The sequence below is a fragment of the Salmo salar genome, chromosome 01 (genome assembly GCF_965601325.2).
Source record: "Salmo salar chromosome 01, fSalSal1, whole genome shotgun sequence".
Lineage (NCBI taxonomy): Eukaryota > Metazoa > Chordata > Actinopteri > Salmoniformes > Salmonidae > Salmo > Salmo salar.
In genome coordinates, this window is record NC_138291.1 from 18,260,492 (window position 1) to 18,278,529 (window position 18,038).

An 18,038-nucleotide genomic window follows, 5' to 3' on the forward strand; every position below is an offset into this window, starting at 1 on the left:
GTGATTAGAAGAGGAAGGTTATTCTGTGGTAGTTCTGGCTTTCTTTCACACCTTTCATCTTCTGTCTGATAGGTAGGAGAGTAGAGTCTCCTGGTCAGAATGACGTGTCTGCGCCTCCTGTTACTCGTACCAGGCGACCGGCGGACACCACTGCAGCACAGCCTGATAACGAGGTCAGTTGATCACGTCCTTTAGACTGATGTTAGACAAGACGGCACTGGCCGGTTCCATTTGCCTCCATTGCTCTCCTCCCTCAGCCACTACTTCAGTGTTCATAGGTTTAAATGGACTGTCCAGGTTTACACAATAGGGTGGAGTTGATTGCTCAGCCTAGCCCTCAAATATGATAACTGGTGGCTTTGGCATATTGCACTCACCTATCCCGTCCTCTCAGATCTGTGAACACAGAGGCAGTGTTCACAGATACATGGTCATTTGCTACATGTCAGGTTGCTGTTAGCTAAAACCATATTCAAGCTTAGTCTCTGACTCTATCTTTCTGTTGCTCAGGAAAAGCACTCATCAGAAGACGATGTGGACAAGGAGACGGCTGCTGCTAAAACCAGAGCACCCAAGAGGCGAACAACCAAGTAAGTTCTGTTGACATACTGCCATCGGCGTTCCTCTATTCAAAGCTGTCTTGTATATTTCTTCCCCTAACTGTCCTCAGAATAACACTCCATCTGCAATGTGAGTGCTCCAACCCCGCCAGGACTTGACATTAGCTCTTGTCCGGGACAAGTAAATAAATTGGCGGACATGAAGAATATACACGTTTTTTTAAATCACACAATATCAAACAATTACACAGATCAGAATTGCATCAGAGGGGCCAACATTGGAATATTATTCCAATCTATTTTTCGTGTACATAAAAAAAGCCTACAGGTCAGTGTAGGTGATATGCATATTGGCTACAGCCTTATGTCCAAACAGATGTTGACATGAGGGAGGCGCCAGGAAATGTAGCTTAACTTAAATGAGACATTTAGTTAAATAAATATAGGTTGAACTGCAGTCATTTTTGACAAATACAATGAAGGATAATTAACATTAACGTCTAAATTCTTGATTCTGTCGACATACTCGAGGCACGGTTCGTTCAGATCAAATGGTCACAAAACCGGAGAGTGAAGGACAGGGCCTGTTGCGCACCGCACATCACCCACCTTGAATCGGAGCGGAGGTGGTCAGCATTTTGAAACTGTTTAACCATAAACTTAATTGTTTAAAATATGGACGTTTTGTCATTCATGAAGCATATTGTTTCAAAGTAGCCTAGCCAAAATACGACAATATAAATGTTGAGGGAATTATTTAATAAACACGTAATATGCCATTTAAACCAGTATTTTACTCTGTTCTATTGGTTCTGTTCTATTGGTTCTGTTCTATTCAAAAACGTTATTTTATTGTCCCGCAGCAAAAGGCATAATCCTAGTCATATTAGTAACCCATGCTAGTTGATGATAATCCTAGTCATATTAGTAACCCATGCTAGTTGATGATAATCCTAGTCATATTAGTAACCCATGCTAGTTGATGATAATCCTAGTCATTAAGAACCCATGCTAGTTGATGATAATCCTAGTCATATTAGTAACCCATGCTAGTTGATGATAATCCTAGTCATATTAGTAACCCATGCTAGTTGATGATAATCCTAGTCATTACGAACCCCTGCTAGTTGATGATAATCCTAGTCATTAGGAACCTGTGATAGTTGATGATAATCCTAGTCATTAGGAACCCGTGATAGTTGATGATAATCCTAGTCATATTAGTAAACCGTGCTAGTTGATGATAATCCTAGTCATATTAGTAAACCGTGCTAGTTGATGATAATCCTAGTCATATTAGTAAACCGTGCTAGTTGATGATAATCCTAGTCATATTAGTAAACCGTGCTAGTTGATGATAATCCTAGTCATATTAGTAAACCGTGCTAGTTGATGATAATCCTAGTCATATTAGTAAACCGTGCTAGTTGATGATAATCCTAGTCATTAGGAACCCGTGCTAGTTGATGATAATCCTATCCATTAGTAAACCATGCTAGTTGATGATAATCCTAGTCATATTAGTAACCCATGCTAGTTGATGATAATCCTAGTCATATTAGTAACCCATGCTAGTTGATGATAATCCTAGTCATATTAGTAACCCATGCTAGTTGATGATAATCCTAGTCATTAGGAACCCATGCTAGTTGATGATAATCCTAGCCATTAGTAAACCATGCTAGTTGATTCATCTTTAGGTCTCTCCTCTTCTTAATGTCTAACAGATATTTTAATCTGTCACATGAAGCCACTAGTGTGTGCGGTGTGTTTTTGAAAACAGTTTTTTCCACTAATTGCATTTTAGAACATTCATACTTAGCCTACAGCCATGTGCTCATTGTTGAGCTGCTTATATGAAGACAAACTTCAACAGTTTAAGATAATCGGTCTGATCTGTTTCATCAGCCTCGTTGCTTTTACATTTTTCATATATGCAGTGGTTATATACATTTTGGATCTGTCGTCCCACAACTGTCCCAGAGTCTGTTTTGAATTGTAGACATATTTTTTTTATGCGACACCCTTTATTTATTTTATTAAGATGTAAAGTATGTGTTTGTAGTGTTGCAATGTTTTATAGCCTACCAAGGGTGGCCAACCATACTCCAGGAAAGTCTTGTAAAGGGGCAGTGTTGTGTTTTGAGACAGGATTGAATATGCAAAGAATCCAATGGGCAGTGTGGTCTACATTTGTGTTTGATTCTCTACCGTATAAAAAATATAGTAAGGCATTTTATTTTGTAAAGTGCTGTTAGACCTTTTAGATTTTTTTGGGGTGACAAGTGACTGGAGATTCTGTCCTGTTTGTCTAAAGCACAAGTGGCTAAAAAAGTTGGTCGTGCCCTGCTCACTCTCGATCAGTTTGTTCCAGAAGTCACGAGATGACCTTTCCTCTCTTATTCTCCTATCTCTCCCCCAGGCCCAAAGCAGCGCCCCCTCCCCCAGCCAAGGTGGATTTGATCTCTCCTATGCCCAGCCCGGCCGAGCCCGCCCCGCGCGTCAGGAGGAGGCTGGTGGAGGAGAACGACGCCTCCGCCTCCCGGATGAACCTCCGACGCAAACGAGTGCTGGAGGCAATCTTCCCCAAACCAGTCACCCGCAGGAAGAAACTATGATCGGATGCCATTTTAGCCCTGAACAAACTACAGCATCAACTTGGAATCTTAGACTGTCAGAACTCATGGGGTGAATCTCCTCGTCTCCTTTCCTTCAACTACCCTGAAAAATAGGATAGGGGAAAGTAGTATGGTACCTGCTGGGTATTTGCTTTTCAATACGCTATAGCGCAGATGAAGGAAAGGAGACTGAGAGGAATCCATTCTAGGGATACATCTGTGGACTGTACTCCTAACATTACTTTGAGGAAACTATTTTATTCATCTTTTCTTTCTTTTAACGGTTACAGCCTGTTTTTCTGTATTTAAGACAGACAACCAGTGGAGAATAAAAAAAAAAAAATGAATTAAGCAAATTTAATTGGATTTTGATATAATAATTTTATATAAATTATTGTTATGTTTACAGGGAGGAAGACTGATGGACTTGAACACCAAAAAAGTGTTTTTTATTTCTGGAGAATTCGTACATTTCTATAAATTGATGCATATGTAAATAGTCTCTTTTGCCATGTTATGAATAAAGTTGAATACTTGTGAATTATCTGTTTTTAATTTTAGTGTTTTGAAAATGTTTGGCTCATAATCACGATGCCAATGTCAGCCTTAAGACAATTATTTAAAGTTAATTGCTGTTTTTCGAATGATTTAATTTGCACTGATTTGGATAGTTTGGGCTTATTTTCCTGTACTGTATCACTAACATGTAAATAACCTACACAGTGAATCCACTGGGGCTGATGAGGCTTGTTTTAAGGTCATTTATTTGACCAGCATAACATGCCGATGAATGTCTTATTTTCCATGACTGCTCTTTGACAATAAGGTAAAGCTGAAGTATTTCATTGAGACTGTGTGGAGTTCTTGTCTCTGTCCAATGTTCTGCTCTCACCAGTAAGCAATAAGAAGCAAGTACTAAGACTTGAAACTGGTTGGCTAGAAACCTTGATTGTGTACATTTGGTAGTGGGGCACGAGTATTTGAATTGTTCCATTTTGACTTATGACCAATTTAAGGTCAGGGTCAGATTGAGCTAGATAAGACAGTTGAAATAGGGCAATCATGGGCCCAAAATGGCAGTATAAGACTAATGGGGACTGAGGGTTCAGGGAGGTATTAGTACCTGCACATATGACAAAAGTCAACTGTGTGTATCAGTAATGTAACTTTTATAAAGTTGTGTGTCTAGTGTTAGGTTCTAATTCTCAGAGTAAAACACTCAATGGACACTATGAAAGTTTAACCAAGTTTAATTCTTCCCAGAGGGTCAATACAGCTGCATTAGACAGACATTTTCACACTGCTGATATTTAACCTTTTCTCATTGGATGAGTCTCCTACAGATCTTAACAAACATCATTCTTTACTGCTAGGCAGGACACTAGTGATATGGGCCATAAACTTTTATTTCTCTCATAAGGTGACCTGACCTCAACCCCTCTTCATCACTAATCCATGGCTCTCTCCATGGCTCTCTCCCCTGCCACATGTAATCGCTTCCTTGCACTCAACACATTCCAAGCTTAGTTGCACACACTATATACCTTCCTCCTATAACCCTTAACTTCTAGTGTAGACCCTCTAAACTCCTTTAAATTAATCAAAACAGGAACCTTTTGCATTTGGCTCGAAATTCAAAAGGAAATTATCTTAAAGAAAAATGTCCTGTGTGCAACCTATATCCCCCCACTAGAATCCCCATACTTTAATGAAGACAGCTTCTCCATCCTGGAGGGGGAAATCAATCGTTTCCAGGCCCAGGGACATGTACTAGTCTGTGGCGACTTAAATGCCAGAACCGGACAAGAACCTGACACCCTCAGCATACAGGGGGATAAACACCTGCCTGGAGGTGACAGCATTCCCTCCCCCATATGGCCCCCTAGGCACAACTATGACAACATAACCAACAAAAACGGGTCACAACTCCTGCAGCTCTGTCGCACGCTGAGTATGTACATAGTCAATGGTAGGCTTCGAGGGGACTCCTATGGTAGGTACACCTATAGCTCATCTCTTGGCAGTAGTACTGTAGACGACTTTATCACTGACCTCAACCCAGAGTCTCTTAGAGCATTCACAGTCAGCCCACTGACACCCCTATCAGACCACAGCAAAATCACAGTCTACTTGAACAGAGCAATACTCAATCATGAGGCATCAAAGCCAAAGGAACTGAGTAATATTAAGAAATGCTATAGATGGAAAGTAGTGTGGAAACCTACCAAAAAAACAATTAGGCAACAACAAATTCAATCCCTTTTAGACAACTTCCTGGATAAAACATTCCACTGTAATAGTGAACGTGTAAACTTAGCAGTAGAAAATCTTAACAGTATATTTGACCTCTCAGCTTCCCTATCAAATCTAGAAAACTGAAGAAAATTAACAACCAAGAACAGAGACCCGGAAAACCTGAGTCTACGCCTTCACCATGGTGAATCACTAAAACAATACAGAAGTACACTACGGAAAAAGAACCAACAGCACGTCAGAAATCAGCTCAATGTAATTGAAGAATCCATAGGTTCGAACCACTTCTGGGAAAATTGGAAAACACTAAAAAAAAGAACAACACGAAGAATTATCTATCCAAAACGGAGATGGTAAACCATTTCTCCAATCTTTTTGGCTCTATAACAAAGAACAAACAGCAAAAACCTATACATGATCAAATACAAATCTTAGAATCAACTATTAAAGTCTACCAGAACCCACTGGATTCTCCAATTACCTTGAATGAGCTACAGGACAAAATAAAAACCCTCCAACCCAAAAAGGCATGTGGTGTTGATGGTATCCTCAATGAAATGATCAAATATACAGACAACAAATTCAAATTGGCTATGCTAAAACTCTTTAACATCATCCTTAGCTCTGGCATCTTCCCCAATATTTGGAACCAAGGACTGATCACCCCAATCCACAAAAGTGGAGACAAATTTGACCCCAATAGTGGGATATGCGTCAACAGCAGCCTTGGGAAAATCCTCTGCATTATCATTAACAGCAGACTCGTACATTTCCTCAGTGAAAACAATGTACTGAGCAAATGTCAAATTGGCTTTTTACCAAATTACCGTACGACAGACCACGTATTCACCCTGCACACCCTAATTGACAAACAAACAAAACAAAACAAAGGAAAAGTCTTCTCATGCTTTGTTGATTTCAAAAAAGCCTTCAACTCAATTTGGCATGAGGGTCTTCTATACAAATTGATGGAAAGTGGTGTTAGGGGAAAAACATACGACATTATAAAATCCATGAACACAAACAGCAAGTGTGCAGTTAAAATAGGCAAAAAACACACATTTCTTCCCACAGGGCCGTGGGGTGAGACAGGGATGCAGCTTAAGCCCCAACCTCTTCAACATATATCAACGAATTGGCACGGGTACTAGAAAAGTCTGCAGCACCCGGCCTCACCCTACTAGAATCTGAAGTCAAATGTCTACGGTTTGCTGATGATCTGGTGCTTCTGTCACCAAGCAAGGAGGGCCAACAGCAGCACCTAGATATTCTGCACAGATTCTGCCAGATCTGGGCCCTGACAGTAAATCTCAGTAAGACCAAAATAATGGTGTTCCAAAAAAGGTCCAGTTGCCAGGACCACAAATACAAATTCCATCTAGACACCGTTGCACTAGAACACACAAAAAACTATACATACCTTGGCCTAAACACGATCTGAGAGATAAGGCAAGAAGTGCATTCTATGCCATCAAAAGGAACATAAAATTCAACATACCAATTAGGATCTGGCAAAAAATACTTGAATCAGTTATAGAACCCATTGCCCTTTATGGTTGTGAGGTGTGGGGTCCACTCACCCAACCAAGAATTCACAAAATGGGACAAACACCAAATTGAGATTCTGCATGCAGAATTCTGCTAAAATATCCTCCGTGTACAACGTACAGTGGGGGGGGAAAAGTATTTGATCCCCTGCTGATTTTGTACGTTTGCCCACTTACAAAGAAATGATCAGTCTATAATTTTAATAGTAGGTTTATTTGAACAGTGAGAGACAGAATAACAACAAAAAAATCCTGAAAAACGCATGTCAAAAATGTTATAAAATTATTTGCATTTTAATGAGGGAAATAAGTATTTGACCCCTCTGCAAAACATGACTTAGTACTTGGTGGCAAAACCCTTGTTGGCAATCAGAGGTCAGACATTTCTTGTAGTTGGCCACCAGGTTTGCACACATCTCAGGAGGGATTTTGTCTTACTCCTCTTTGCAGATCTTCTCCATGTCATTAAGGTTTCGAGGCTGATGTTTGGCAACTCGAACCTTCAGCTCCCTCCACAGATTTTCTATGGGATTAAGGTCTGGAGACTGGCTAGGCCACTCCAGGACCTTCATGTGCTTCTTCTTGAGCCACTCCTTTGTTGCCTTGGCTGTGTGTTTTGGGTCATTGTCATGCTGGAATACCCATCCACGACCCATTTTCAATGCTCTGACTGAGGGAAGGAGGTTCTCACCCAAGATTTGACGGTACATGGCCCCGTCCATCGTCCCTTTGATGCGGTGAATTTGTCCTGTCCCCTTAGCAGAAAAACACCCAAAAGCATAATGTTTCCACCTCCATGTTTGACGGTGGAGATGGTGTTTTTGGGGTCATAGGCAGCATTCCTCCTCCAAACATGGCGAGTTGAGTTGATGTCAAAGAGCTCCATTTTGGTCTCATCTGACCACAACACTTTCACAAGTTGTCCTCTGAGTCATTCAGATGTTCATTGGCAAACTTCAGACGGGCATGTATATGTATTCTTGAGCAGGGGGACCTTGCGGGAGCTGCAGGATTTCAGTCCTTCACGGCGTAGTGTGTTACCAATTGTTTTCTTGGTGACTATAATACGTACGTCCTGTGCCTGCTCCCTGCACTCGCCCTGAAGGGCCAAAGACCGTCAGGGAGGCAAGTTGGGAGAGAGAGAGATGAGAGAGATGTTGTGCAAGTGTGTTCTGGAAGTTGGGAGAGAGAGAGATGAGAGAGATGTTGTGCAAGTGTGTTCTGCTCAACATCCGACCAGAGGATCTGGTTAGCAGTCTGGGGCAACCTGGGCCAGCTCCACACATCTGGCCTCCAGTGCGCCTTCCCAGTCCGGTACGTCCTGTGCCTGCTCTTCGCACTCGCCCTGAAGTGCGTGTCCCCAGTCCGATACGTCCTGTGCCTGCTCCTCGCACTCGCCCTGAAGGGCGTGTCACCAGTCCAGTACATCCTGTGCCGGCCCCACGCATCAGGCCTCCAGTGCGCCTCCCCAGTCCGGTACGTCCTGTCCCTGCTCCTCGCACTCGCCATGAAGAGCGTGTCACCAGTCCGGTGCAACCTGTGCGGGCTCTATGCATCAGGCCTCCAGTGCGCCTCCCCAGTCCGGTACGTCCTGTGCCTGCTCCCCGCACTCGCCCTGAAGTGCATGTCACCAGTCCGGTGCCACCTGTACCGGCTCCACGCACTAGGCCTCCAGAGCACATTCACAGTCCAGAGCTTCCAGCGATGGTTCACAGTCTGGAGCTTCCGGGGACGGTTCACAGTCCGGAGCTTCCGGCGACGGTTCACAGTCCGGAGCTTCCGGGGACGGTTCACAGTCCGGAGCTCCCGGCGACGGTTCACGGTCCGGAGCCTCTGGCGACGGTTCACGGTCCGGAGCCTCTGGCGACGGTTCACGATCCAGAGCCTCCGGCGACGGTTCACGGTCCGGAACCTCCAGCGACGGTTCACGGTCCGGAACCTCCAGGGACGGTCAACGGTCCGGGGCTTCCAGGGACGGTCAACGGCCCGGAGCTTCCCGGGACGGTCAACGGCCCGGAGCTTCCTGTGACGGTCACCGGTCCGGAGAGTCCAGGCACGGTGTCCAGTCCAGCTCCAGGGCAGGAGCCTTCCTCTGCGCCAGTGCCTAGTCCAGGCACGGCATCCAGTCCCGCTCCAAGGCCGGAGCCTTCCGCTGCGCCGGTGCCCAATCCAGGCACGGCGGCCAACCCAGCTCCATGGCCGGATCTGGGGTCTGGGCGGGGGCTACGACCCGCACCGGAGCTGCCACCAACACTAGTCACCCCCCCTACCCTCCCCATTTGGTTTCAGGTTTTGCGGCCGGAGTCCGCACCTTTGGGGTGGGGTACTGTCACGCCCTGACCATGGAGAGCCTTTGGTTCTCCATGATGTTTAGGTCAGAGCGTGACTAAGGGGGTGTTCTAGTCATTTTGTTTCTATGTTTTGGGATTGAGTATGGTTCCCAATTAGAGGCAGCTGATTATTGTTGTCTCTAATTGGGGATCATACTTAAGGGTTCCCTGTTCTCACCTGCTTTGTGGGATATTGTTTTTTGAGAGAGTGCATGTGCACCTCAGTACTGCACGGTCATTGTTTGTTTTAAGTTTCACTAAAATAAAGATGTGGAACTTCAATCACGCTGCGCCTTGGTCCATCTCTCCACACGATCGTGACAGGAACTTCTGTGAGTGTAATGTTAACTGTTCATTTTTATTGTTTATTTCACTTTTGTATATGATCTACCTCACTTGCTTTGGCAATGTTAACATATGTTTCCCATGCCAATAAAGCCCTTTGTATTGAATTGAATTGAATTGTCTTTCAGGACATCTTTCACCTGTCTGGTTCTATGGCCTCTCATAAATGCAGATGGAGAGAAGACAAGGACGAGGAAGCCATGATGCTGCTGTCAGTGGGTGCAGGGTGTCACCCAACCAGTCCCTCACAGGAGCAGGGAGGATCATGAGGGCTAAAGGAGCAGAGATGCCAGGGAAGGACTATGAAGAGCAAGACGTGTCGCTCTGGCCAGCTGCAGCTTAACTAGGTCTTTCTTAGCTGAACTTGACCAGATGGCTGGACAATAATCAAGATAAGACAAAACTAGAGCCTGCAGGACGTGCTTTGTTGAGTGTGTTGTCAAAAAAAGCAGATCATCTCTTTATTACGGACAGCACTCTCTCCGTCTTTACAACCATTGAATCTATATGTTTTGACCATTACAGTTTACAATCTAAGATAACACCAAGTCATTTAGTCTCCTCAACTTGTTCAACAGCCACACTATTCATTACCAAATTCAACTGAGGTCTAGAACTTAGGGGATGATTTGTACCAAATACAATGCTCTTAGTTTTTAGAGATGTTCAGGACCAGTTTATTACTGGCCACCCATTCCAAAACTGTCTGCAACTCCTTGTTAAGGGTTTCAGTGGCTTCATTAGATGTGGTCGCTGACACGTATATGAATCATGAGCATACACGGACACACAGGCTTTGTTTAATACCAGTGGCAGGTCATTGGTAAAAATAGGTAAACATCGAGGGCCTAGAGAGCTGCCCTGTTTGAAATTAGAGAAGCTTCCATTAAAGAAAACCCTATGTTTTATTAGATAGCTCTGAATCCAAGATATGGCAGAGGTTGAAAAGCCATAAAACGTCAGTTTTTCTCAAACAGGTTATGGTCAATAATACAAAGGCTGCGCTGAAATCTAACAGTACAGCTTCCACAATATTTTTATTATCAATTTATTTCAACCAATCAGTCATTTGTGTCAGTGCAGTACATGTTGAGTGCCCTTCTCTATAAACATGCTGAAAGTCTGTTAATTTGTTTACAGATAAATAGTATTTGGTCAAACACAATGTTTCCCAACATTTTGCTAAGAGCTGGCAGCAAGCTGATTGGTCTGCTGTTAGAACCAGTAAAGGCCACTTTACCACTCTTGGGTAATGGAATGACTTTGGCTTCCATCCAGGCCTGAGGACAAACACCTTCCTCTAGACTCGTCTTTCGTCTTTTGAGCTTCTAGTCATGAAATCTATGCAGCTTACTCAATCACTTTTTATTGCTACTGTTTACAGGCCTCCTGGGCCATATACAGCGTTCCTCACTGAGTTCCCTGAATTCCTATCGGACATTGTAGTCACAGAAGATAATATTAAAATTTTTGGTGACTTTAATATTCACATGGAAAAGTCCACAGACCCACTCCAAAAGGCTTTCGGAGCCATCATCGACTCAGTGGGTTTTGTCCAACATGTCTCTGGACCTACTCACTGCCACAGTCATACTCTGGACCTAGTTTAGTCCCGTGGAATAAATGTTGTGGATCTTAATGTTTTTCCTCATAATCCTGGACTATCGGACCACCATTTTATTACGTTTGCAATCGCAACAAATAATCTGCTCAGACCCCAACCAAGGAGCATCAAAAGTCGTGCTATAAATACTCAGACAACCCAAAGATTCCTTGATGCCCTTCCAGACTCCCTCTGCCTACCCAAGGACATCAGAAGACAAAAATCAGTTAACCACTTAACTGAGGAACTCAATTTAACTTTGCGCAATACCCTAGATGCAGTTGCACCCCTAAAAACTAAAAACATTTGTCATAAGAAACTAGCTCCCTGGTATACAGAAAATACACGAGCTCTGAAGCAAGCTTCCAGAAAATTGGAACGGAATTGGCGCCACACCAAACTGGAAGTGTTCCGACTAGCTTGGAAAGACAGTACCGTGCAGTATCGAAGAGCCCTCACTGCTGCTCGATCATCCTATTTTTCCAACTTAATTGAGGAAAATAAGAACAATACGAAATGTATTTTTGATACTGTCGCAAAGCTAACTAAAAAGCAGCATTTCCCAAGAGAGGATAGCTTTCACTTCAGCAGTAATAAATTCATGAACTTCTTTGAGGAAAAGATCATGATCATTAGAAAGCAAATTACGGACTCCTCTTTAAATCTGCGTATTCCTCCAAAGCTCCGTTGTCCTGAGTCTGCACAACTCTGCCAGGATCTAGGATCAAGGGAGACACTAAAGTGTTTTAGTACTATATCTCTTGACACAATGATGAAAATAATCATGGCCTCTAAACCTTCAAGCTGCATACTGGACCCTATTCCAACTAAACTACTGAAAGAGCTGCTTCCTGTGCTTGGCCCTCCTATGTTGAACATAATAAACGGTTCTCTATCCACCGGATGTGTACCAAACTCACTAAAAGTGGCAGTAATGAAGCCTCTCTTGAAAAAGCCAAACCGTGACCCAGAAAATATAAAAAACTATCGGCCTATATCGAATCTTCCATTCCTCTCAAAAATGTTAGAAAAAGCTGTTGCGCAGCAACTCACTGCCTTCCTGAAGACAAACAATGTATACGAAACACTTCAGTCTGGTTTTAGACCCCATCATAGCAATGAGACTGCACTTGTGAAGGTGGTAAATTACCTTTTAATGATGTCAGACCGAGGCTCTGCATCTGTCCTCGTGCTCCTAGATCTTAGTGCTGCTTTTGATACCATCGATCACCACATTCTTTTGGAGAGATTGGAAACCCAAATTGGTCTACACGGACAAGTTCTTGCCTGGTTTAGATCTTATCTGTAGGAAAGATATCAGTTTGTCTCTGTGAATGGTTTGTCCTCTGACAAATCAACTGTAAATTTCGGTGTTACTCAAGGTTCCGTTTTAGGACCACTATTGTTTTCACTATATATTTTACCTCTTGGGGATGTAATTCGAAAACATAATGTTAAATTTCACTGCTATGTGGACGACACACAGATGTACATTTCAATGAAACATGGTGAAGCCCCAAAATTGCCCTCGCTAGAAGCCTGTGTTTCAGACATAAGGAAGTGGATGGCTGCAAACTTTCTACTTTTAAACTCGGACAAAACAAAGATGCTTGTTCTAGGTCCCAAGAAACAAAGAGATCTTCTGTTAAATCTGACAATTAATCTTGATGGTTGTACAGTCGTCTCAAATAAAACTGTGAAGGACCTCGGCATTACTCTGGACCCTGATCTCTCTTTTGAAGAACATATCAAGACTGTTTCAAGGGCAGCTTTTTTCCATCTACGTAACATTGCAAAAATCAGAAACTTTCTGTCCACAAATGATGCAGAAAAATGTATCCATGCTTTTGTTACTTCTAGGTTGGACTACTGCAATGCTCTACTTTCTGGCTACCCGGATAAAGCACTAACTAAACTTCAGTTAGTGCTAAATACGGCTGCTAGAATCCTGACTAGAACCAAAAAATTTAATCATATTACTCCAGTGTTAGCCTCCCTACACTGGCTTCCTGTTAAGGCAAGGGCTGATTTCAAGGTTTTACTGCTAACCTACAAAGCATTACATGGGCTTGCTCCTACCTATCTTTCTGATTTGGTCCTGCCGTACATACCTACACGTACGCTACGGTCACAAGACACAGGCCTCCTAATTGTCCCTAGAATTTCTAAGCAAACAGCTGGAGGCAGGGCTTTCTCCTATAGAGCTCCATTTTTATGGAATAGTCTGCCTACCCATGTGAGAGATGCAGACTCGGTCTCAACCTTTAAATCTTTACTGAAGACTCATCTCTTCAGTGGGTCCTATGATTGAGTGTAGTCTAGCCCAGGAGTGTGAAAGTGAACGGAAAGGCTCTGGAGCAACGAATCGCCCTTGCTGTCTCTGCCTGGCTGGTTCCCCTTTCTCCACTGGGATTCTCTGCCTCTAACCCTATTACAGGGGCTGAGTCACTGGCTTATTGGTGTACTTCCATGCCGTCCCTAGGAGGGGTGCATCACTTGAGTGGGTTGAGTCACTGATGTGGTCTTCCTGTCTGAGTTGGCACCCCCTTTGGGTTGTGCCGTGGCGGAGATCTTTGTGGGCTATACTCGGCCTTGTCTCAGGATGGTATGTTGGTGGTTGAAGAAATCCCTCTTCCTGTTTGGCCCTGTCCGGGGGTATCGTCGGATGGGGCCACAGTGTCTCCTGACCCCTCCTGTCTCAGCCTCCAGTATTTATGCTGCAGTAGTTTATGTGTCGGGGGGCTAGGGTCAGTCTGTTATATCTGGAGTATTTCTCCTGTCTTATCCGGTGTCCTGTGTGAATTTAAGTATGCTCTCTCTAATTCTCTTCTCTCTTTCTTTCTTTCTCTCTCTCGGGGGACCTGAGCCCTAGGACCATGCCTCAGGACTACCTGACATGATGACTCCTTGCTGTCCCCAGTCCACCTGGCCGTGCTGCTGCTCCAGTTTCAACTGTTCTGCTGTTTTCAACTCTCTAGAGACAGCAGGAGCGGTAGAGATACTATCAATGATCGGCTATGAAAAGCCAACTGACACTTACTCTTGTGTTACTGACTTGTTACACCCTCGACAACTGTGATTATTATTAATTGACCATGCTGGTCATTTATGATCATTTGAACATCTTGGCCATGTTCTGTTATAATCTCCACCCGGCACAGCCAGAAGAGGACTGGCCACCCCTCATAGCCTGGTTCCTCTCTAGGTTTCTTCCTAGGTTTTGGCCTTTCTAGGGAGTTTTTCCTAGCCACCGTGCTTCTACACCTGCATTGCTTGCTGTTTGGGGTTTTAGGCGGGGTTTCTGTACAGCACTTTGAGATATCAGCTGATGTAAGAAGGGCTATATAAATACATTTGATTTGATTTGATTTGACTCAGATTAAAGCTATGACAGATAGGAGTGGCCATAGAGTCACATACCATCCTCAATGGCCTTCCGTCTAAGTTGTCAATGCCAGGAGGTTTGTCATTATTGATCGATAACAATATTTTTTCCACCTGTCCCACACAAACTTTACAAAATTCAAACTTACAATGCTTTTCTTTCATTATTAGTTTTGTTATGCATGATTACGATGGCTCACTGTCCGTTGTTGCCATTTCCTGCTTAAGTTTGCCCACTTTGCCAATGAAGTAATCATTAAAATAATTGGTTTTGTGATGAATAAGCCATCTGATTCGATGAAAGTTGGATTTGTCTTTCAGCCCATAATTTCATTTAAAGTACGCCAAAGTTTTTTATATCATTGATCTTGGCATCATAATAGTTTCTTCTTCTTTTTGTTAAGTTTAGTCACGTAATTTCTCAATTTGCAGCAAGTCAGATGTGCAGCCAGACTTATTAGCCACTCCTTTTGCCCCATCTCAGGGCAGTAACTCTGTCTGCCCTCAGGGCAGTGTGTTCCTGGACCTGGGGGATAGGATCCTAGAGAACGCCCTACAGGGTTATAATGACACCCAGCTGGCCTACGGGCAGACTGGCTCAGGTAAAAGCCACTCCATGGTGGGGTACGGACCCAACAAGGGCCTGGTGCCCACCCTCTGTGACAGACTGTTTCAGGCCATCAGGGCCAACCAGGACAGCCAACAGCGCCAGGTGTGTGTATGACATTTTTTACTTTTGTAATTACATTTTTTCCCCTGAATAAATAGGTTAGATTTTAGTAATTTTCAATGGGCTCCTCTGTTCCTGAAGTTCTTTTTCAGCATGTTGGAAATCTATAATGAACAAGTAAGTCTGGTTTCAACTCTGTCATGCCTGTATACAGTACACATACAGTGCATTCGGAAAGTATTCAGACCCCTTGACTTTTTCCACAGTTTGTTACGTTACAGCCTTATTCTACAATTTATGAAATACTTTTTTCCAGTCATCAATCTACACTCAATACCCCATAATGACGAAGCAAAAACAGTTTTTTTATGTTTGCAAATGTATAAAACATTTTAAACAGAAATACCTTATTTACACAAGTATTCAGACCCTTTGCTATGAAACTTAAAATTGAGCTCAGGTGCATCCTGTTTCCATTGATCATCCTTGAAATGTTTCTACAACTTGATTGTAGCCCACCTGTGGTAAATTCAATTGATTCGACATGATTTGGAAAGGCACACACCTGTCTATATAAGATCCCACAGTTGACAGTGCATGTCAGAGCAAAAACCAAGCCATGAGGTTGAAGGAATTGTCCGAAGAGGTCCGAAACAGGATTGTGTTGAGGCACAGATCTGGGAAACCTGACACCATCCCTACGGTGAAGCATGGTTGTGGCAGCATCATGCTGTGGGGATGTTTTTCAGTGGCAGGTATTGGGAGACTAGTCATGATCGAGGCAAAGATGAACGGAGCAAAGTACAGAGATCCTTGATGAAAACTTGCTCCAGAGTGCGAATGTTCACCTTCCAACAGGACAACGACCCTAAGCAAACAGCCAAGACAACGCAGGAGCAGCTTCGGGACAAGTCTCTGAATGTCCTTGAGTGGCCCAGCCAGAGCCTGGACTTGAACCCCATCTAACACTGATCGATTATCTCTGGAGAGACCTGAAAATAGCTGTGCAGCAACGCTCCCCATCCAACCTAACAGAGCTTGAGAGGATCTGCAGAGAATGGGGGAAATTCCCCAAATACAGGTGTGCCAAGCTTGTAGCCTCATACCCAAGAAGACTGAAGACTGTAATCACTGCCAAAGGTGCTTCAACAAAGTACTGAGTAAAGGGTCTGAATACTTATGCAAATGTCATATTTCAGTTTATTTTTTATAAATTATCGTAAATTCCGGACTATAAGCCGCAACTTTTTTCCCAGGCTTTGAACCTCGCGGCTTAAACAATGACGCGGCTCATATATAGATTTTTCCTGCTTTCAATTTTTTTTTTCTCCAAAAAAACACATTCTATGACGTGCTCAGTTTTTGGGCGGCATGAAGCTTTCATTAGACCAATGAAATTGCCGAACGGGTTAAGGTCAAACAACTTTTTTGTTTACTGTTTAGATTAAATCGAGCGCTCTCAAACTTCCCATCATTCTGATTACGGTAGTCATTTTGTCACCCTCATCATGGCAAAGACACGGAGAAATGCATATGATGCAGCTTTCAAGTTGAAGGCGATTGATCTGTCTGTTGGAAAAGGAAATAGAGCTGCTGCACGGGAGCTTGGTCTTAATGAATCGATGATAAGACGTTGGAAACAGCAGCGTGAGGAATTGACTCAGTGCAAAAAGACAACTAAAGCTTACTGCTAATTTTTTATTTTTTGTTACAAGCCGTGTTTCGTTAAAGCCTGTGTAAAGTTCATTTGTTTCAATGTGCGGCTTATTTATGTTCAAAGTAATATTTATTTATTTTTTAAATTCAGTGGGTGCGGCTTATATTCAGGTGCGCTTAATAGTCCGGAAATTACAGTAGCAAAAATTCTAAAATCCAGTTTTTGCTTTGTCATTATGGGGTATTATGTGTAGATTGACGGGTATTAAATACATTTTAGAATAGAATAACCTACCAAAATGTAGAAAAAGTCAAGGGGTCTGAATTATTTCCGAAGGGACTGTATATTTAATAGGTATAGCAGCTGATAGAGGGGACGAGGATGCGCACAACGGCCGCCACACACATGCTCATCATCCTCCAGCTCAAACAGGTGAGCCACAATTCCCAGTCAACCCCTAGCCCCTTGTCCCTAACCCCTAGCCCCTTTCTCTACCCTCTAACTCCTAGCCACTTCTGGAGCTCTGAGAGGATTAGATAGGTATGTAAAAATCTTGCAGTCTGGTAAGTACGACAGGGGTTGATTTAGGTATTAGGCGCATCTCTTGGTGTTCCTATTGTGTCTCTGACCCCCCTGCAGATCTTCTCTAAGGAGAGCATCCCCAAGCAGTCTAATATCAACCTGGTGGACCTGGCAGGCAGCGAGATGCTGTGGGTGTCAGGCTCCGAGGTCGACCGGCGCAAAGAGGGCACGGCCATCAGCCTCACCACCCTGGGCAAAATCAGGTCAGGGAGAGACCCATGCCCTTCACACCAGCATGTCACTAAACACTCAGCGGAACTCTACATTTCTTCCTGTCACTGCATTCTCTATTTCCTATTCTCCTCTTCATCATCCTCTCCCTGCAGTGCCCTGGCTGATATGGCGGTAGGAATGATGGTGGGACATCTCCCGTAAAGAGACGCTGTCCTCACCAAGCTGCTGCAGTCTGCCCTGAGGGGTAACAGCCATACTGTCATGGTAACCCTGCTCTGTCTAATACACCTCTATTAAAATAAAGTTATGATTTAT

General features: G+C 43.5%; 1 protein-coding gene across 1 annotated transcript in view; it reads left to right on the forward strand.

Annotated features, from left to right (window-relative positions):
• Nucleotides 1-4,027, forward strand: part of LOC106570006 (protein ELYS) — a 39,391-nt gene extending 35,364 nt beyond the window's left edge. The window contains exons 34-36 of the mRNA XM_014141899.3: nucleotides 73-173; nucleotides 511-590; nucleotides 2,983-4,027. Of these exons, the coding sequence (XP_013997374.1) occupies nucleotides 73-173; nucleotides 511-590; nucleotides 2,983-3,178 (377 nt within the window). The 3' untranslated portion in view covers nucleotides 3,179-4,027. The remainder of the gene's footprint in view (nucleotides 1-72; nucleotides 174-510; nucleotides 591-2,982) is intronic.
• Nucleotides 4,028-18,038: the final 14,011 nt, after the last annotated feature.